This window comes from Ranitomeya imitator, chromosome 1, assembly GCF_032444005.1.
Source record: "Ranitomeya imitator isolate aRanImi1 chromosome 1, aRanImi1.pri, whole genome shotgun sequence".
NCBI classification, from domain to species: domain Eukaryota; kingdom Metazoa; phylum Chordata; class Amphibia; order Anura; family Dendrobatidae; genus Ranitomeya; species Ranitomeya imitator.
The window spans coordinates 1,197,297,527-1,197,319,742 of record NC_091282.1 but is presented as its reverse complement, the minus strand read 5'-3'; the positions used below and the strand labels follow the sequence as shown (position 1 = coordinate 1,197,319,742).

General features: G+C 48.6%; 1 protein-coding gene across 3 annotated transcripts in view; it reads right to left on the bottom strand.

Annotated features, from left to right (window-relative positions):
* The window catches only part of ZFYVE28 (zinc finger FYVE-type containing 28), a 160,910-nt gene that overhangs the window by 17,688 nt on the left and 121,006 nt on the right, over nt 1-22,216 (bottom strand). For 2 of the 3 annotated variants that reach the window (XM_069744873.1, XM_069744874.1), the window contains exons 6-9: nt 20,924-21,013; nt 19,240-19,341; nt 8,387-9,742; nt 3,763-3,867 (exon numbers count right to left, since the gene is read on the bottom strand). In XM_069744873.1, coding sequence (XP_069600974.1) covers nt 3,763-3,867; nt 8,387-9,742; nt 19,240-19,341; nt 20,924-21,013 — 1,653 coding nt within the window. The remainder of the gene's footprint in view (nt 1-3,762; nt 3,868-8,386; nt 9,743-19,239; nt 19,342-20,923; nt 21,014-22,216) is intronic. The other variant, XM_069744875.1, reaches the window with a different exon arrangement.

Genomic DNA, 22,216 nt, shown 5'->3' with positions numbered 1-22,216 from the left:
CACTATACACGCGCCTCAGCTGCCGCAGAACCTCACTATACACGCGCCCCAGCTGCCACAGAACCTCACAATACACGCGCCCCAGCTGCCGCAGAACCTCACTATACCCGCACCCCAGCTGCTGCAGAACCTCACTATACACGCACTCGAGCTGCTGCAGAACCTCACTATACACGCACCCGAGCTGCCGCAGAACCTCACTGTACACGCGCCCCAGCTGCCGCAGAACCTCACTATACACGCGCCTCAGCTGCCGCAAAACCTCACTATACACGCGCCCCAGCTGCCGCAGAACCTCACTATACCCGCACCCCAGCTGCTGCAGAACCTCACTATATACGCACTCGAGCTGCTGCAGAACCTCACTATACACACGCCTCTGCTGCTGTGCAGGTCCTCACTATACACACCCCTCTGCTGCAGAACCTCACTATACCCCAGCTGCTGCAGAACCTCACTACACACACCTTAGCTGCTGCAGAACCTCACTATCCACCCAGCTCAGCTGCTGAAGAACCTCACTATCCACACAGCTCAGCTGCTGAAGAACCTCACTATCCACACAGCTCAGCTGCTGAAGAACCTCACTATACACACAGCTCAGCTGCTGGGGAACCACCTAATACTTATTGAAGGGTTCTGGCCGATGGCATGACCGCAGACAGCAGGAATGGACAGTGGCACAGACACAATCTGCTGTCTCTGAGATTTACACCCCGTCCAGGGTGAGGAGACGAGCAGCCGGGGAATAACAGGGTGACATGTCTGGTATCTGTGAAGTGGAAGGCTCATCTGTCTGGGGATAAAGGCTCGGCCACAAGGCGACACTCAGAAGCCTCCTATACCACGGCCTATGATAATACCGCAATACTCCTGCCAATAACACCGGCCAATCAGTGGAGAGCTAATCCGAATAATTACACCACATATTACTCATCAAGCGAAGACGCGAGCTCGGCCCCTCTGATCTGCAGATGTTCTACTGTCATTATCTAATACCGCTTTATTTAAAGGGATTGTCCATCATTCAGGACAATTTTCTTTTTACTTAAGTGCATTTATTTAGGGCTAAATATCTTTTATGCAGTCGGGTTTATGACACTTTTCCCACCGTTTGCCTCCTGCATCCACTGTGTGCACTATTGTGGCTGTAGAATGAGCTAACGGAGAATCTGTCAGTGAGTCGGGCGGAGGGGAGAGTTGGTCCTTAGCATCATGGCAGAATACCGTATACACACATATACATCTCTCACATCAGACCTCGCTACCAGCAGCACAGAGGACATAAGCGAAGGAAGGAAGGAACTCTTGTGTTAGTAGGAGGAGGAAAAAAAGATGGAGCACGACGTGACGGACAGAATGGAGAGAAGAGCAGCGTCATCTGGAGGATCCCAGGCCGAATGATAGACCGGATGATGAGGACCCTGCGGGTTCCAGAGGAGAGATCAGAGTTAAAGTCACTTTTTAGTTTTCTCCCAAAAAATAACCCGAGATCCCTGTGATCAGCTTCAATCCAAGAGCACAGCTAGCAGGAAGTGTTCAGTCCCCTACACTGCCCCCACAGGGCACACTCAGTATTACACAGCGCCGATCGGGGAAACAGACACTCCGGCTGACAAGAGTAGAATCTCATCTCACCCCATTATGGCGGACCCCACATGACCCGGCATTACTGATTATATGGATTGGGCTGTCAGACCCCCGGAATCAGTGCAAACATCTGCCGCTGTACAGACCACCAGGGATACTGACATTAACCCCTTCACTGCCCTGAGCCACCAGGGATACAGACATTAACCCCTTCACTGCCCTGAGCCACCAGGGACACATCATTAACCCCTTCACTACCCTGAGCCACCAGGTATACACACATTAATAGCTTCATTGCCCTGGGCCACCAGGGATACAGCCATTAACCCCTTTATTGCACTGAACCACTAGTGATACTGACATTAACCCAAAGACATCAGGTATTGCCACAGACCACGAGGGACGCAGACAAACTCTTTCACTGTTTTAGACCACCAGGGATAGAGATTAACCCATTCAATGCCGTAGACAACTGAGGATACAGACCTTAACCTCTTCATTGCTCTAGAACACTACACATCAGGTACTGCCGCAGACCACCAGGGACACAGACAGTCCCCACACCTCTAGACCCTCATGTCGTTTATTACTTAATGCCTGGATATCATGTAGCCATATATATACAAATCAGCTGCTTGCCCATCACCCTATGCGGCAGCCATGCCCCAGCGCACGCTGGCAGTAACGTTTGACCTGAGCTGTACCCGCTGCCCCACATCTCCGCAGAATGGCAGCGACGTCTGACCTGAGCTGTCCTTGCTGCCCCACATCTCCACAGTATGGCAGTGACGTCTGACCTGAGCTGTCCTTGCTGCCCCACATCTCCACAGTATGGCAGTGACGTCTGACCTAAGCTGTACCTGCTGCCCCACATCTCCGCAGTATGGCAGTGACGTCTGACCTGAGCTGTCCCACATCTCCGCAGTATGGCAGTGACGTCTGACCTGAGCTGTCCCACATCTCCGCAGTATGGCAGTGACGTCTGACCTGAGCTGTCCCACATCTCCGCAGTATGGCAGTGACGTCTGACCTGAGCTGTCCCACATCTCCGCAGTATGGCAGTGACGTCTGACCTGAGCTGTACCCGCTGCCCCACATCTCCACAGTATGGCAGTGACATCTGACCTAAGCTGTACCCGCTGCCCCACATCTCCACAGTATGGCAGTGACATCTGACCTAAGCTGTACCCGCTGCCCCACATCTCCGCAGTATGGCAGTGACGTCTGACCTGAGCTGTCCCTGCTGCCCCACATCTCCGCAGTATGGCAGTGACATCTGACCTAAGCTGTCCCTGCTGCCCCACATCTCCACAGTATGGCAGTGACATCTGACCTAAGCTGTACCCGCTGCCCCACATCTCCGCAGTATGGCAGTGACATCTGACCTAAGCTGTACCCGCTGCCCCACATCTCCACAGTATGGCAGTGACATCTGACCTAAGCTGTACCCGCTGCCCCACATCTCCACAGTATGGCAGTGACATCTGACCTAAGCTGTACCCGCTGCCCCACATCTCCGCAGTATGGCAGTGACGTCTGACCTAAGCTGTCCCTGCTGCCCCACATCTCCACAGTATGGCAGTGACATCTGACCTAAGCTGTACCCGCTGCCCCACATCTCCGCAGTATGGCAGTGACGTCTGACCTGAGCTGTCCCTGCTGCCCCACATCTCCGCAGTATGGCAGTGACATCTGACCTAAGCTGTCCCTGCTGCCCCACATCTCCACAGTATGGCAGTGACATCTGACCTAAGCTGTACCCGCTGCCCCACATCTCCGCAGTATGGCAGTGACATCTGACCTAAGCTGTACCCGCTGCCCCACATCTCCACAGTATGGCAGTGACATCTGACCTAAGCTGTACCCGCTGCCCCACATCTCCGCAGTATGGCAGTGACGTCTGACCTGAGCTGTAGACGCTGCCCCACATCTCCGCAGTATGGCAGTGACGTCTGACCTGAGCTGTCCCTGCTGCCCCACATCTCCGCAGTATGGCCGCAAGCAGAGAACACACCGATGACACAGGAGATTACCCGCAGGAGAAGGGAGAGGTGTCCGCAGAACCTCCAGGATGGAGGCAAAAAGGAAAATCCAAAGGTCATTGTCACAGTGAGAGAGAACAGAGCGTGGCGCTGCGAGGAGAGCGGCGCCAGCCGCGGGACACACCATTACCTCTGAGTGTAACCGCTGGAGAGACTACATGTGGTGACAGACACGCTGTCAAAGTCACTGCTGACCACCGAGCCGAGGGGGGAGTCCCGAGAGCCGTCCTGAGAACTGGAAACAAGAACATGGAAATGGCATGAACTCAAAAGGGCCCCTGAGGAAGCAAACGTTTAGCTCGCATGGCGGGAGCTTTATCCATCTGCATACAAAGCCCCTCGCACCACTCTGTGCCGCGCCACCAGCGTTACCTTCTTATACGGACGTAGCAGAGCCGGGTTTGTCATCTATTTTGGGGTTGATGCTAAAGATTTAGGCCTCATTGAGTAGAACACATAAATGGCGCATGAGAAAAAAAGAAAATAATTTTCTGCTATTTTTTTATGGATTTACCATCAGTTTTTCTCATATGCAAAAAAAAAAAAAACCTTCCAAGCTTCTCCTACACATTAAGGTCCCCATGACAAGATCAGCTCTGCTGCATCTGAAGAACGTCACGTTTGTAAATGCTAGGAAGGTGACTTATCTCCCGTGTGTGATAAAAAAAGGGGGAAAAAAAAGTGTTAAAATATAAAAACACCATATAAATAATATATACATAACAGAAAATCACCACAGCGTCCGTCCACATTGCTGCTGTCCCATATCTCGCCTATACGCAGCAAAGTGGGGTTCAAATAAAGAGTTAATTGGGGACATGAATTTGCCGGCAATGCCAAAAAGTTTTACCCACGAAACTGCAAGACCATTAAATAAAAAGTTTTGCAGGCTTAAAAGGGTTTGTCCACTTTTTTTTTTTTTTTACTCGAATGGATGCATTTGGGGTTAAAAAATATTTTTTTGCAATAAGGTTTTATTACAAATTTTGCACCATTTGACCTCCACTGACTGTTTCCCTGCACTTTGATGTGGTCGGTGGTCATTAATCAACTGAAAAACGACATAAGTAATGCAAACTATAAGAATGAGCTCACTGATGGATCCTCAGTTAACTCACTCTGCAGCAGGCAATAGAAAGAGCGATACAGGGGTTATAGAAGGTGAACTGTGCAACATTTTTAATGAAACCCATTATTTTTTGCCCAAAATACATCCATTTAAGTATCGAAAAAAAAAAATTAAAAAAAATTGTTTAACCCTTTTAAGAAATAGGTCATCAATATATTGCTGACCTCTCCTAGGGTCAAATCAGAGACCACGTCGAGCGCACCCCGCTTCACCGTTAATGAGCCGGAACCTGAAGACAACCACGCATTTGGGATCTTCATATAGGCACAAGTTCATAGACCTGTCAATCAAGTCATTGGGGGCGTGGCCATGGTGACTCTTCTGCCAGCGTGGCTCCACCTCCTTGACTCTTGCATAGTAAACTTATATACAGCTTATTATACAAATAGCGGCCCATTGTGTCCAGGACTACAATGAATATTCCTCACCTGGACAATGTCAAGACTTTATTGACCTTACTTAAAGGGGGTAGAAAAGCTGAACAACCCCTTTAAGCAGTTTCTTACAGCCATATTTTTTTTTTATTCTAGGAGGTAATAAGAGATGATAGATGCCGGTCACAGCTTTCCGAAAAAAAAAAATCACTCAATTTGTTGGAACAGATGTGAAGAGGCGACATTCAGAGCACAGGGGACGTCTTGGGGGCAACACTTTCACCACCCGCTGAAAAAGTGTTTAGGAAATAAAAACCCCGGCGAGGGGTTTGTTCTGCAGCTTCCGGGAATTTATCACGTACTTAAGAAAAAATGTTTTACTTTTTTTTTTAAAGTTTCCAATGCGGACTGGCAGCTCCGGCAGTAATTAGCGGTAATACCGATGTGGACGCCGTTTACGCGCAAACATCCGGGTTTCTGCTATAATATCGTATCGAGATTCCGTACATCAGAACAAGCACTGGAGAAAGCTGCACCCATCTCCACGTGGACCCGATTAGTGCGGCTTTTAATTAGTGACTGCGTTCTCTACACAAGCATTCCCTGAGGTTCATTTCCATTTCTTGCTGAAAATGGGAAAGTTGTTAAAGTTAGCGAAAAATGACTATTGTGATTTATTGGCGTAAAGAGTTTGTTCTCCTCACGATGGGTAGGAATCCGGGGGAAACGGAAGTCACCGCACATAGTTCTATGGATATTCGACAAGACGGTATTGTGCATGACCGACTGCCACCCCGTCCCCCACAGTTCAAAAGGACGCCTGCCACCCCATCCCCCCAGTTCTAAAAGGACGCCTGCCACCCCGTCCCCCACAGTTCAAAAGGACGCCTGCCACCCCGTCCCCCCAGTTCTAAAAGGACGCCTGCCACCCCGTCCCCCCAGTTCTAAAAGGACGCCTGTAGCCCCATCACCCCAGTTTTAAACGAACCGACTGCCTCCCCGTCCCCCCAGTTCTAAACGGATGACTGCCGCTCCGTCCCCCCCCGTTCTAAACGGACGCCTGCCGCCCCATCCCCCCAGTTCTAAACAGACCGACTGCTGTCCCATCTCTCCAGTTCTAAACGGACGCCTGCCGCCCCGTCCCACCAGTTCTAAACGGATAATTTATGCCACGTCCCCCAGTTCTAAACGGACAAATGCCACACCATCCCCCTGGTTTTAAATGGAGGACTGCCACCCCATCCCTCCAGTTATAAATGGACGACTGCCGCCCGTCCCCCCAGTTCTAAACAGACGCCTGCCACCCCGTCCCCCCAGTTCTAAACGGACGAATGCTGCCCCGTCCCCCAAATTCTAAATGGACGACTGCCGCCCGTCTCCCCTAGTTCTAAGCATACGAATGCCGCCCCGTCCCCCCAGTTCTAAATGGACGAATTCAGCCCCGTCCCTCAGTTCTAAATGGACGACCGCCGCCTCCCCCAGTTCTAAACGGACAACTGCTGCCCCGTCCCCCCAGTTCTAAACGGATGACCGCTGCCCCAATCAAAGGAGAGGACCCTCATGCTTGGTAGGCACTGCTACGATAATACTTTTATTGTCTAGTCAGTGGAAGGGTGATCAAATTAGCTTGAGGGTCAACTCCTTTAAAGTGCACCTGACAACCCAGAGCTTAATGTGTGTGCATGAGGAGGTTATATAACTTTTACAGTGCATTTTTCCAGTTTTCTCTTCTGCAATATCTCTAATTTGCCATTCTCTCTGAGCTACTGGGTGGGGACTTGCTGCTATGTTGTCTCCCATACACAGCACACACAGAAATATGAGATTCCTAATCCCCTGTGTCTGTGTAGCTTATGTTGAGAAGCAGCAACATGGAGGACATTATACAGCAGCACTGAGCAGTGTAACTGTGAATCCAGCTTTGGGATGAGAAAACATTTACTAGAAAACAGCAGCACAATCTGCCTTTTTCACTTTATCTCCCTCCTCCTTCTCTTCTTTATCCATAGACTTCAACAGGCAGCTGTAATCTGATCGCTCAGAGAACTGTCAGGCTGACTGATGAATTTTGTCTATTTTTCTCAATGAGGAGTTCTGGAAGCAGGAGCGGAGGGATGAGTACTATGCTTATACTATTGATTTATGCAATGGACAGTGATGCTTAATTCGCCATTCTGACCCCCCTGCTTCATGGGGAAACTTTTGTGATCGGATGTGGAGTAGGTTCGCCATTACTTAGCGCTGCAAATGTGTCAGAAAAATCAAAGGAAAGGATGAAAATTCAGGTTGTTATGGAACTGGATGGCAGCAGTCAATATGGTGATGTAGCGTCTGGCAGTAAGCATTCATCAGCAATACGCCAGGACTTACAGTAATGTGGGGAAGCTGGCAGAATAATTGGTTAACTCCGAGCTGCCCAGAAATCTTATCTCACACTTAAGGGAAAAAGTTAACGTCTTCCACCAAGAATCTCAGTCCAAGATCACAAGTTGAATGTAGACCGGCATCCATGAGACCTTGTGCTACTGGATGAGGTTTTCTTGACTGCCGGCATCACAAACTCAGAGCAAATAAAGTCTCTTTTTCCAATACAAAGGAGCCGATACTATGGTCAGGCGCCGTGTGCACATCGTTAGGCTTAAGCCCACCAAATGTACAAAAGGTGGTCCGAGCGATCAAACATCCAGTGACTGCTAAAGCTGGACATACACCTCAGATAAACGTCAGCCGAACCTGTCAATCACAGCAGGGTTGGCTGACTAATATGTATGGTGTGTACCCCAAATCACATAATGGGGGGTAGAGAAGGATTAGACATGTTGTTTTAGCATGCCCCATCCTTGGTTGCTGCAGGAGATAAAGCTTTTGCTACAAGGTTCTGGCAGCAGCCGATACCCATGCTTAAGAAGAAGTTGCCCATATGGCCGAAAGCTAACAAACGGGTTGTCCAGGACTGACATATTGATGACCCATTGATATGAGATCGGACCCCCTCACTGTTCAGCTGAAATTTGCAGCAGCCAAATAATAGGCGAAACTTAACAGCCCCGTACATTGCTTGGTGGCCACTGCACAGCTTTGTAGTTTATCTCCCATTATCCTTCACATAGGTCATCAATATGTCCGTCCTGGACGACCCCTCTAAGTGCATGCTCACACTACTAACAGGGGTCACATGAGCAACCGTGGACTAAAAAGGGGCAACCAAGTGGTCCTCCTCTCTAAACAAAAAAACAACCACATTTCGTTACCTGGTACTAGACCTGGTGTCTTCTTTAGTTTCGGAGCGGTTCCCCTCCGTTTTTTGCGATGGCCCTTTTTCGCTTGCACTCTTTTTCCTTTTCGGATCCCTTTTTAGCTGACCAGTGGAGATCCCCGTGCTCTCCTCGGATTCACTGTCCGTCCCCAGCTGTGATACGGAGCGGTGTGTCAGGCACTTGGAGGAATGAAGGTGTGATTGATCCGGTCTGTCCGTGTCCCTCTCCAACAACAAAACGGGAGGCCCTTCCATTTTTACCGCCTCTTTAGCAGACACGGAGCTTTCCGGTCTCTCTAAATGGCCCATTTCTTTGGACTTTATTAAGCTATAGGAAGCATTTATAACCTTCCCCGAGGAGTTAATACTTCTTATGTTGCCCAAGACGTCTTCTCTCGAGTCGTCGCAGCTCCCGCAACACACACATGAATTGATTAAACAGTTAGTGGCCGCTATGCTGAGTTTGTTAGCCTCTTCCTCATCGTTGTTCGTTAACGGGTCCGAGGAAAGGGGAATCCGGCTGCTGGCTAAATCAGGTGACGCTTCTGGGGATACGGGATTGGAAAGAGTCTTAGGGTTAAAAATGACAGTAGCAGAAATCTTCATCCCGCCAGTTCTGTGAGCAATGATCTCTGCGGTCTCCGCCGCATTGTCACCGCTCGCGTCCCAGCCGTTGAGGTATAACTGTGAGTCTGTGGCTTCCAGACAACTACAAGAGTTTTGCAGAGATCCGCTCGCCATGAGGATTTTACTCCCGTCGATGGTGTTGTTATTGCTTAAGTCGCTTTCTACATCTTTCAAGAGGTCGAGATTGTCCACGTTCCCATTATGCACGATGGTGTCTTGGCGTTGAGGCACCTGCTTAGGGTTGTAACAGGAACTGTTGACCCATGCGATGGTATTCTCCGAGGCTCTTTGTCTAGAAAGACCCTCCAAGGCTCCATCAAGGTCTTCCATGAAGAACACCCTGTCCTCCTCATCGTTGAGATGACCAATAGGACGTCTGCTGGGGGAGGCCTCGGTGCTTGAAGTAGTAGCCCTGTGCGCAGGTGACTGACAGACACTTGGTGGAGAAAGTAAAGAAGACATCTCATCGCCTACCCTATGAACCATCATATTGAGCTGCTCCAGCTCCTGCTCATCGTACTGCATGGAGCAGGCAAGTTCAACCTCAGTGTTTTCGGCTTTGGATGAAAGCGGATCTTCTGTAGGTAAGGCATTGACTAAGACGGGAGAGATCGCCGTGGGCACTTCTGGATCTGTCCGGACTGGAAACTCCACATCTTGTGATATGCAAAGATTCCGCTCTAGAGTGTGCAGCTCTTCCTCCGTCAACGTCTGGAGAAGATCTCTGGAAAGATGTGGAAAAAAAAAAAGAGAAGATTGAGTACAGAACTTCACTATTTTATAGACGCTAAAGACATCTAAAACTGTGCAGAAAATTGAGCCCTGATTCATCTAACAGTTTTTGTTAAAATTGTGGAGGAAAAACTGTGTGGAATTTTGCAAAAATTTGAGATTTCTGGCCATTTCCTGGTCAAATTTTTCAAAAGGTGGGAAAAACTTCAAGAACAAATTCAGTATAAATTACAAAAGAAATGTACTCCAGACCATGAGTGGAGTGAATTTCTTGGGTTGGCGCATGGGAGCTGGAACCAATTTCGCGAAAGATAGTCTTGGTTACACCATGATGAAGGCGTTACCTGAAGCGTGTAGAGTGGAACAGTTCACATGACACGCCGGGTGGACAGCTTCTTTAAATCGCATAAAATAAGAAATGTTTTTACATTCAAAAATTTTTCTAAGTGTGGCCCATATATCCAGCTAACTTTGAGACCCCTGGTCTAGTGTATCCCATTTTCCTATTCTACACCATTATTTCATCACCGGAAGTTTTTGCACTTTTTTTTTGTTTTTTGCAACTTGGCCAGCAAGTGTGCATTCAACTTGTCACGTAAGTAAATAAGTGTGGGCGAGGGGCATTCGAAAATCTGGCATGGGGTCCTGTACTTGCTAGTTACGCCCCCATAGACTCACATTCTTAATATAATAGCTTAAGGGAAATTAGCTTTTGTTGCCGTAACCCAGTTTGTTCATCAGAGCACATACAGCGCCGGGTGTACAACGGGCCTATTTCCTGCATACCAGCCCCTGACCCACTATATCCGCCACATACAATATATTGTAGATGCAGAAACAATACATATAGCACAGGTATACAGAAATCTGGAACGCAGCATCTTTTAGCTGACATATGTTCAGTTCTTAGATGTGAAATGCAAAAAAAAATAATTATTAACTCCTTAAATGGAATTTTCCTCTCGCGTAACAATCAGCCATGATAGAGCTATAAAGGTATCGCTGTCATGCCCCGCAGTGCCGGGGGGAGCGAGGCGATGACACCGCGGTAATGTGAGGAGAGCGATGGTCACTACAGGCTGTGGGGTATGTCACCTTACTGAGCTGATAATTAGGATCAGCAGCACAGGACCCGAGGGTTCATCCTCAAGGAGTTAATTTCTATTGCTTTTGTCCCCCTTCAAACAAAAAAAAAATAAAAATCATTTTTATGGAAGCCTGCGATAGAAGAATTTCAAGGTTAACCGACTTAGTAATGTCTCCGTAACTACAGTAAGAGTCAAAAGTGGCTACATTCACTGTCATCTGCGTGCCTCACCACCCCCAACAAAGAAGGCTATCCGCATATCCCCCCAACACGGTCATTACCGTGCCCCTACCACACGCAGTCACACACAATCCCCTCACACATTAATCCACGTGTCCAACCCCCACAAAATCTATAATTCGCGTGCCCCCCACACGATTAATCATCCGCGTGTCCTCTACAATGTCATTCTTGTGTACCCCCCCACACAGTCACAATCTGAGGGTCCCCCAACCCACACATTCTCTCCCACACACACACATACAGTCAGTCAGTCATCCACGTGTCCTCTATACAGTCACTAGTGTGTACCCCACATACACAGGCACAATCAGTGTGACTCTCCACCCACACACACACAGTCAGTCATCCACGTGTCCTCTATACAGTCACTAGTGTGTACCCCACATACACAGGCACAATCAGTGTGACTCTCCACCCACACACACACAGTCAGTCATCCACGTGTCCTCTATACAGTCACTAGTGTGTACCCCACATACACAGGCTCAATCTGTGTGACTCTCCACCCACACATTCTCTCCCACACACACACAGTCAGTCATCCACGTGTCCTCTATACAGTCACTAGTGTGTACCCCACATACACAGGCACAATCTGTGTGACTCCACCCACACATTCTCTCCCACACACACACAGTCAGTCATCCACGTGTCCTCTATACAGTCACTAGTGTGTACCCCACATACACAGGCACAATCTGTGTGACTCTCCACCCACACATTCTCTCCCACACACACAGTCAGTCAGCCATTTACATGTCCTCTATACAGTCACTAGTGTGTACCCCACATACACAGGCACAATCTGTGTGACTCTCCACCCACACATTCTCTCCCACACACACACACAGTCAGTCAGCCATCCACATGTCCTCTATACAGTCACTAGTGTGTACCCCACATACACAGGCTCAATCTGTGTGACTCTCCACCCACACATTCTCTCCCACACACGCACACACAGTCACCCACGTGCTACACACATACAGTCAGTCATCCGCATGTCATGTACAAAGATTCCTTCCTCACACATTCATCCATGTATCCCACACACATTAAGTCATCTGCTTGACCCCTCACAAGTTCCTTCATCTGTGTGACACCCTCACACATGATCCATCATCCACTGTATTACAGTCATCCGTGTGTCTCTCACGAACACAGTCCATCCCACACAGTGTCAATCACCCACGTTCCACACACAGAGTCCTCCCCCACAGTCACAAGTATCCCACACATTCAGTCATCCACGTGTCCCTCACACACACAGGCATCCACGTGTCCCTCACACACAGGCATCCACGTGTCCCTCACACACAGGCATCCACGTGTCCCTCACACACAGGCATCCACGTGTCCCTCACACACAGGCATCCACGTGTCCCTCACACACAGGCATCCACGTGTCCCTCACACACAGTCATCTACCGTATGTCCATCACACACAGGCATCCACGTGTCCCTCACACACAGTCATCTACCGTATGTGTCCATCACACACAGTCCCTCCCATACACACAGTCAGCCATCTGTGTGCCTCACACACAAAAGCCCCTCACGCATTCATCCACATGTTCCACACACATTCCATCATCTGCGTGACCCCAACACACGATCCGTCATCCGCGTCTCACACACACAGTCATCCGTTTGTCTTCCACACAGTCATTCGTATATCCCCACCAGTGTCATAATAAGCGTGCCCCCCCCATCCCTAAACAGAGTCATTCGGGTGTCACCCCCCCGTCATCCACATGCCATACACGCACACACTCCTCCTACTCACCCACATGTCCCAGACACACAGTCACCCCCGCGTGACCCCCCACACACAAGAACCGTAATCTGTGTCAGTGTCCTCCACATAGTCATTTGTGTCCCCTCACAGTCACAATCCACCATCCGCATGACACACACACACAATCATTCATCCGTGTGCCCCCCACACACTGCCATCTGCGTGTCCCCCATAACTGCACACTGTGCTGATGAGCAGCCTCGGACCCTCACCGATCAGCCAGTTATGGAACAATATCACTTATAGAAAAAATCTTTGCCCGGATCTATCACACGGACGCACTGACGCCTTCATGTCATAGGGATGTGGGAAAACGTTGGCGCGGTATAAATAACAGAACTCTTCGGCTCCGGAGGAATTTGTTTTTCAGCATTTTCTCTTTTACAACATTCTCTAGAAACAAAAGCAGTAACAAGCAAAAAAAGAAAGTGCAACAATCAGACAAACTGCGGCGTCCTGAAATGTCTCGCTGGCATTTGGAAATGTCTGACATATGTTAATGCATCAAAAAGCTATTAGATTCTCACAGAATGTGCAAATAGAGGAAAATCGGGAGAACACGCAGCAAACGCTCGGCTCCGGAGATGATAAACCTGCTGGTCGGGAACTAAAAAAGACGCAGAAAACATTTGTTACTGCTGAGCTCCAGGGGCAGCCCAGGCCGGGGGCACCCGACATCATCAAAAGATCAAGCAATAGGGCTACTAACATCAGACTTTTACCTCAGTTTTCGGTAAAACCCCAACATTTTTGCCATAATTTTGAAAATCAAGGCAAAAAAAGCAAGTAATTTGTGAAAAGAGATAGATAGGTGTCCAATAGTTGACATTCTTCTCTGAAGTCTATGGATGGAAATCCTAGAGTCTATGGGGCAATTTTGGAGCGTGACATGCCAGTGTAAGGAGACTTATAGGCCGTGCAATGCTCCTTTGGGAAATTAAATATGCAAATTGTGTCTTCAGAGAGGATGAGGACTAGAATGCTAGTGCGACCTACTGGAAGTAGCAATCCTAAAAGTCACTGTTGACCCTTTAATGAGCCTTGCCACATGACTTAGGATAAAAGCCAAACTAGAATCTCAATTTACAGACACGTGTTTCGGGGTGTTTGCCCCTAGTCAGTGCAAAGCAGGAGCTCGGAATTAGCCGTATGAAAGGCATTTGACTTGGGTCTGAGGGGTAACGTTTCACCTTGTGTAGATTGTCTCTTTATAGAGGAAAAGGACTAGAACTCTAGTGCCACCTACTAGAAGTAGTGATCCTAAGAGTCGATATCGACTCTCTAATAAGCCTTGCCACATGACTTAGGATAAAAGTAAAAAATGTTATCCTAAGTCATGTGGCAAGACTAGTTAGAGAGTCGATATTGTCTTATAGGATCACTACTTCTAATAATTGGCACTAGAGTTCTAGTCCTCTTCCCATCTGAAGAGACAATTTGTATATTTCCCAGAGGAGCATTGCAAGGTTTAAAAGTCTCCTCACCTTGGCATGTCAGGCTTGACATGCCACTCTCCGCAAGGAGAACCGTTACCGCTTGGATTCTTGGGTTGAGTAACTCCAATAGGTGATATTATAGTACAGGTCCTCTTCCTCTCTGAAGAGACACTTTACATTAATAATTTCCCAGAGGACTATCGCAGAGCCTACAAGTCTTCTTATACTGGCATGTCACACTCCAAAAGGAGAAACGTTACCCCTTAGACTCCAGTAAGAGTCTTCTCATACAGCTAAATCGGATCTCATGTTTTGCACTGATGAGGGGAAAAAACCCCAAAACACGTGCCTGCAAAATGAGATTCTGATTTGGCTTATATAAGGGTATATTGCAAGGCTTGTTAAAAGGGTCAATATTGACTTTTTAGAATTGCTACCTCCAATAGGTGGCGCTAGAGTTCTAGTCCTCTTTCACTCTGAAAAGACAATTTGGGCTTCCTAGGAGAACATCAATTTCACTATAGTACAGGTGGTCAAGTGATCACAGGCTCATGCCCCATTGAGAGGTTAAAAAAATAGAATAAAAATAAAAAATACAAAAAAATTTAAAAAATGCTAAAAAATAAATTCCAGAAAAAAAAAAAATTGATATTGCAGTGTCTGTATGAATCAAATCAAAATATAAAATTATTTAAACCATACATTGAACACCCCCCCCCCCCCCAACAGAAATTAATGCCAGAATTGCCTTTTTTTTGGTCATCGCAGATCCCTCAGAAAATGCAAAAAAAAAAAAAAATCAAAATGTTTTATCTACCTTAATGTGCAGAAAAACAAGTCCTCACACTGTTCAGATTGATAAAAAGTTACACGTTTAAAAAAAAAAGGAAAAAAAAAGAACAAACAATAAAGCACCAATTTTTATTTTTTTTTTACAAGGTTTTTTTTTTTTTTACCCATTAAAATATACCGTATCTATAATACATTAATACATACAGGGGTTGGACAAAATAATGGAAACACCTAACGTTTTGGCATCATAATCTTCGAACATGTGATAAACATGCAAACCGTGACATATGGTAATGTTTTGTAGTTGATTATTTGTGTTGTGTATGTAAATTAACTGTTTGTTTTGCATAATTGTAAGAACATTGATGAGAACCTGAAACCAATGGCAGACCTCTCGGATTTTCAAAGAGGCCAAATTGTTGGTGCTCGTATGGCAGGTGCTAGTGTAACACAACGTGCCCGAATGCTTGGCGTGTCAAGAGTTACTGTCTCCAAAGGAATGACTGCGTTTGAAAGAGAAGGAAAAGCAGCAAAGCACAGGTCCGGCCGAAAGTCAAACTTGAAAGAGAGACCGTCGGACTCTAAAGCGAATTGTTAGAGAGGATCGCAAGACCATGGCTCCGAAAATCACTGCTGAGTTCAATGAACACATACAGAACACAGTTTCCACGAAAACGGTTCGTCGGGAACTGCACAAATCTGGACTCCACGGAAGAGCTGCAATTAGAAAACCGCTGCTCTCAATGACAAATGTTTCCAAGCGTTTAGAGTGGTGTAGAAACCTCCAGAATTGGTCCCTCGAGCAGTGGAAACGTGATATTCTCAGACGAATCATCGTTTACCCGCTTTCCGACCTCCGGCCGAGTGTACGTTTGGAGACAGCCGAAAGAAGCATTCCATCCAGATTGCCTTCTCCCAACAGTAAAACATGGTGGAGGTTCTGTGATGATCTGGGGTGCTATTTCATGGAGATCTACCAGGCCAATGATATCCCTCAACAGCCGAGATTATTTAGGCATTTTGGGCGACCAAGTGCATCCAATGGTTCAAGCACTGTTCCCGGAGGGGAACGCCGTCTTTCAGGATGATAATGCGCCAATTCATACAGCACGAGGAACATTCTAATGAAGTTGAGCATCTCATCTGGCCCCCACAATCCCCAGACCTCAACATTATTGAGCATTTATGGTCAACTTTAGAGATTCAAGTGATGTATTTGGGCCGAGTCCAGCAGTGAACATGGAGCAGCGGGCCGCTAATGCTTGATAAACACAATGATACGCTCCGTCAGACACACGGCAAACAGACAGAGTGCTAATAACACGTCCTAATGATTATCGCTCCAGAGGAACAATAAAGGCGGCAGCTTTATGGAGACCGTATATGATGAAAAATCTCAATTAATCTCATTAGCAAAGCTCACAGAAATAACCGGATCAGGCAACCGGGAACACAACCGCCATGCAGATCCACTGAGGCTTCAAGGCTGGAGAGTAAGAGGGTCATCAGCCACTATCCCACCTCCCTCGGCTATCATGTAGTCTTAATGGTTCGTAGGTATAGTGTACCCAAAAATTGTTTGTGTAACCAACAGATTTTGAAAAAAAATTTCTTCCCATTCCTGAAGCAGATGTCTTCTTCTGGCTGCTCTTCCTCCCCTCCCGCAGTATGCAGTCTCACTGACACACTGGGAGTAATCACTGCAGCTGCATTCCACCTCTTCATTCATCGCCATTTCCTATTTAAAAAGGTTATTCCCATCTTTATAAATGGCTACTGTCGCATAGCGCTTGTAAAAACAAGCACTTTGTCAATTTACCACTTAAAATTTTCATCTGCTCTTGAGATATTAACACTATTCTTCTGTTTACAGCCCGTTGCCTTGGAGACCGACCACCGCTGCAGGGGACATTAAGCATTACATATCCCAGAGGAGTGTACTGGGTCCTCCCATATGCTCAGTCCTAGCTCCCGAAGAGCTAGGACCGAGCACATCCCCCAAGGTAGGACACCCCCCTCTATGTATTACGGTATATATATATATATCCAAGGAATATATATAATACATATATACAAAACTATTGAGTCTATTTTATTAACCCTGTTCCCTTAGCGAATGCAGATTAAATTGTCCCCCATTCCGCCCCCATGTTGCGCATTTTGGGTGGGGGGGTGCACAAGAGCGTTCAATCATTAGCATGCTGAGAGTAACGGCTCAGAGCAGGGGGTGCAGTGTAGAAAATGAGCTCCAATTAGGCGACACCGGTATTTTCAGGATGCAAATGGCTGAATTAATTCGACTTAATCCCCCCAGGTAATATCTCGCCATCAGACAAGTAATCAAAAGCAGAATTTCATTATTAAGGCGGCTTAATATTCTCCTTGTCTGCTCCATCGGAGACCTTCCCAAAACGATGGAAGTACCAGGTAAGTACGTGCACGCTCGCTGGGGACGGTTGGAGAGATGGCTGTCATATTCCGGAATTACAGGGGCCTTCGCCAACAATATTTACTTTTTTCGATCGCGCCTAAACTGGAATCCGATCAACAATAGAAGAGATGAAGGATGTCCTAAAGTCACTGCTCCCCAGGGGCCGGCCTAATCACACGATAGGCATTTAAAGGCGGCCTATCACTTGCCATGAATATGTATATATATTTTTTTTCCCTGGTGTAAATGCCGCTGTTCTCCTGAATTCGGCGACACTTTTCTTTTATTCCTGCGCCTCTCCGTTCCTGAGATATGGCCTCCTGTTCCCTGTATGTAAATCCTGTTATCCCAGGGGGAATGGTCCTCAAGAAGAGAAAAATTTGGGACCGCACCCACTTGGCTAACAAGATCAATTTTTCTATACAGGGAAGAGGGGGCCATATCTCAGGAACGGAGAGGCGCAGGAACAAAAGAAAAACATCACCGGATTCAGGAGAACAGCGGCATTTATAACGGGTGTAAAACGAAAAAAGGAGACATTTATGGCAAATAACAGGTTGTCGTTAACCCCTTATGACCTAAAACGAAACCTAACCAAAACAAGAGAGGTGAACACAGCCTAATGATAAGCTGCAAGAATCCAGTAATGTGAAGACGCTAAGAAGGATAGAAGTGCTTAAAAGATGAGGGGTAAGAAAAGGCATAAAATAACGGTAGGGAGGAGGAAAACATTACTCCTAGGGGGAGGGCGACACAGAACCCCACTGGCAGGATAAGATTATGGGAGACTAGGAATTTACTGGAGGAAGATGGGGGAATGTGTTTCTTGCAATTTTGGAGATGTGGGAAGGAGAAGACTTGGGGGCTTTAAAGTCAACGGGAAGAAGGCTGGAGTGACGTGATGGGTAAAGGTGTGCGGAAAAGGCAAGGACCCTCGTAATTACAGACTCGTCAGGTTGGAGGTTGGAAATGGACAAGTAGAAAGTATCAGTCATAGCTGGTCATTCCAAAAGTACCAATACTTGGTTTATAACCAACAGTATGACTGTGCTTGACTGGCAGCAAACTCGCCTGACCTCAATCCCATAGAGAATCTATGTGGTATTGTCAAGAGGAAGATGAGACACCAGACCCCACAATGCAGACGAGCTGAAGGCTGCTATCAAAGCAACCTGGGCTTCCATAACCCCTCAGCAGCTCCACAGACTGATCGCCTCCATGCCACGCCGCATTGATGCAGTAATTGATGCAAAAGGAGTCCCGACCAAGTATTGAGTGCATTTACTGACCATACATTGCAGTAGTCCAACATTTCGGATTTTAAAATAATTTTTCAAGCTGGTTCTAATTTACTGAGATAATCACTTCAGGGTTTTCATTGGCTGTAAGCCATAATCATCAACATTAACAGAAATTAACGCTCAAAATAGATCACTCTGTAATGACTCTATATAATATATGAGTTTCACTTTTTGCATTGAAGAACTGAAATAAATTCACTTTTGATAATATTGTAATTTTGTAAATGATTGTGGAAAAGAATAATAATACAAGACCCATGAAGCAAAAAACAATATGTGTAAAATATTTAAAGAAAATCAGAAGGAGGTGAAGAGGAGGACACGGTGTTCAGAGCGGCAGACAGGAGCCACAGGAAGGAGACGGGCACAACGTCTAGATAATCGGCACAACAGACACTTGCCTGATTTTTCGCAGCAATGTGTGGAAAGGCCGGAACAGTTCTGACATGTCTTCCGCTTTGCGATCGAGGTTTAGTGGTCCTTCAGAGTAAACGACAAGCCCGCTGGGGAAGAGGTGAGAAACAAAATGTTATGTCAAATGCTTCAAGGTCCACTCATGAAAGATTGTCGGCTCGCAAAAGTGGGGTAGAGCAAACGGCTCTGGAGAAGAGGTGGACAAAACAGGATGGTGTGCATGAAGGAGAATGGCACCAAGCTACATGCTCCATTACTCTGCACAGAAGCGGTGCACAGTGCTCCTATTATGTAGGGAGCGCGGCCGGCTCCTGCCAGACAGAGCCCCACGCTGCCCAGACAGAGCCCCACGCTGCCCAGACAGAGCCCCACGCTGCCCAGACAGAGCCCCACGCTGCCCAGACAGAGCCCCACGCTGCCCAGACAGAGCCCCACGCTGCCCAGACAGAGCCCCACGCTGCCCAGACAGAGCCCCACGCTGCCCAGACAGAGCCCCACGCTGCCCAGACAGAGCCCCACGCTGCCCAGACAGAGCCCCACGCTGCCCAGACAGAGCCCCACGCTGCCCAGACAGAGCCCCACGCTGCCCAGACAGAGCCCCACGCTGCCCAGACAGAGCCCCACGCTGCCCAGACAGAGCCCCCCCTGCCCAGACAGAGCCCCCACTGGCCAGACAGAGGCCCCACTGGCCAGACAGAGGCCCCCACTGGCCAGACAGAGGCCCCCACTGGCCAGACAGAGGCCCCCACTGGCCAGACAGAGCCCCCACTGGCCAGACAGAGCCCCCACTGGCCAGACAGAGGCCCCACTGGCCAGACAGAGCCCCCCTGGCCAGACAGAGCCCCCCTGGCCAGACAGAGCCCCCCTGGCCAGACAGAGCCCCCCTGGCCAGACAGAGCCCCCACTGGCCAGACAGAGCCCCCACTGGCCAGACAGAGCCCCCCTGGCCAGACAGAGCCCCCACTGGCCAGACAGAGCCCCCCTGGCCAGACAGAGCCCCCCTGGCCAGACAGAGCCCCCCCTGCCCAGACAGAGCCCCCACTGGCCAGACAGAGCCCCCACTGGCCAGACAGAGCCCCCACTGGCCAGACAGAGCCCCCCTGGCCAGACAGAGCCCCCCCTGCCCAGACAGAGCCCCCCCTGCCCAGACAGAGCCCCCACTGGCCAGACAGAGTCCCCCTGGCCAGACAGAGCCCCCCTGGCCAGACAGAGCCCCCCTGGCCAGACAGAGCCCCCCTGGCCAGACAGAGCCCCCCTGGCCAGACAGAGCCCCCGTTGCCTGCTGATAGTACTCTGTGCTCCAGCAATTCTGTCAGCAGAAATCATTGCACGCAGCTACGTAACCTGTCTGTATGCACATAGCTGGTTGCAAATGGTGCAGTAAGAGGAGAAGGCAAAATGTTGAGTGACCCCGCTGTGACTACTGGGGGGAGCTGCTAACCCTGCTGTGACTACTGGGGGGAGCTGCAGGTACTATTATGTGTATGGTGCCTGCTGCGACTGCGAGTGGAGGTGGCACTGCTGCACTTTGTGAGGAATTGGGGACCTCCACTGGGAGAATAAGAGAGGGGGGACTGCTCCCAGTATTAGTCCTATTTTCCCTCCTGGGGGAGGAGGGAGCCTGATCCACCTTCTGCACCAAAAGTTAGAATCTAAGCGTCCGACACTTACCATACGATAGCAAGTCTGGGGATTGTAAACATTAATGCTGGTTCATAATCATCAATCATGTCTTGAGTGAGGTATCCAAGCTTTAAGGCTCTATACAGGGAAACAAGGAACGGCACAAGATAAGACTTATGGCCAGCAAAACCTGGAGGGCAATGCAGCGGCAAAACTGGGAGGGCGACGCAGCGCCAAAATCGGGAGGGCGACGCAGCGGCAAAACTGGGAGGGCGATGCAGCGGCAAAACTGGGAGGGCGATGCAGCGGCAAAACTGGGAGGGCGACGCAGCGGCAAAACTGGGAGGGAAATGCAGCGGCAAAACTGGGAGGGCGACGCAGCGCCAAAAACGGGAGGGCGACGCAGCGGCAAAACTGGGAGGGCGACGCAGCGGCAAAACTGGGAGGGCGACGCAGCGGCAAAACTGGGAGGGCGACGCAGCGGCAAAACTGGGAGGGCAATGCAGTGGCAAAACTGGGAGGGTGACGCAGCGGCAAAACTGGGAGGGTGACGCAGCGGCAAAACTGGGAGGGTGACGCAGCGGCAAAATCGGGAGTGACGCAGTGGCAGGGCGACACAGCGGCAAAAGTGGCAGTGCGATGCAGCGGCAAAAGCAGAAGGGCGACGCAGCGGAAAAGCGACGTAACGGCAAAAGCAGCAGGGCGACAAGAGGCAAAAGCGGCAGGGCGATAAGCGGCAAAAGCAGCAGGGCAATGCAGCAGCAAAAGCGGAAGGGAGACGAAGCGGCAAGTCTGAAAAAAAATTGTATTTTTTTCTAAACCTCCCCCAAGTCCAATCAGTATATTTTATGTAGCAGAGGACAAACCCTTTAACAATATTTTGTTCTGCTGCAGGCAGTTGCCTTACAGCCAGACACAGGACAGAGGGCGTGGGAATTACTGATCTGTAACTTGCACGGGAAGATTTCCTTTCTGAAATCTTCAGTTTTAATTGTAAAATGAGACAAAATGTGATCAAAGGATTGGAGCAGGTAACAAGCAGATACACACGGCTGCAAGTTATGTTCCGCATTAAAGCCGCAACGCTCAGCCTGACCGCAGGCAGGGCTGTGGAGTCGGAGCCGTGGAGCCAGAGCCCATTTTGGTGGAGTCGGTGTCATGAAAATTGAGTAGTCATTCTGAGGTTTGGCTTACCGACTCCACAGCTCCTGGCCACATAGACATATATAAGGGTGTGCCACTAACGCTGACAATCAGGGAGGAACTGCTGCATATTTTTTGGTGAACCTTCTACTTTTATTGTTTCCTTGCGCAGCTTCTATATTGCATGTGAGGCTATAC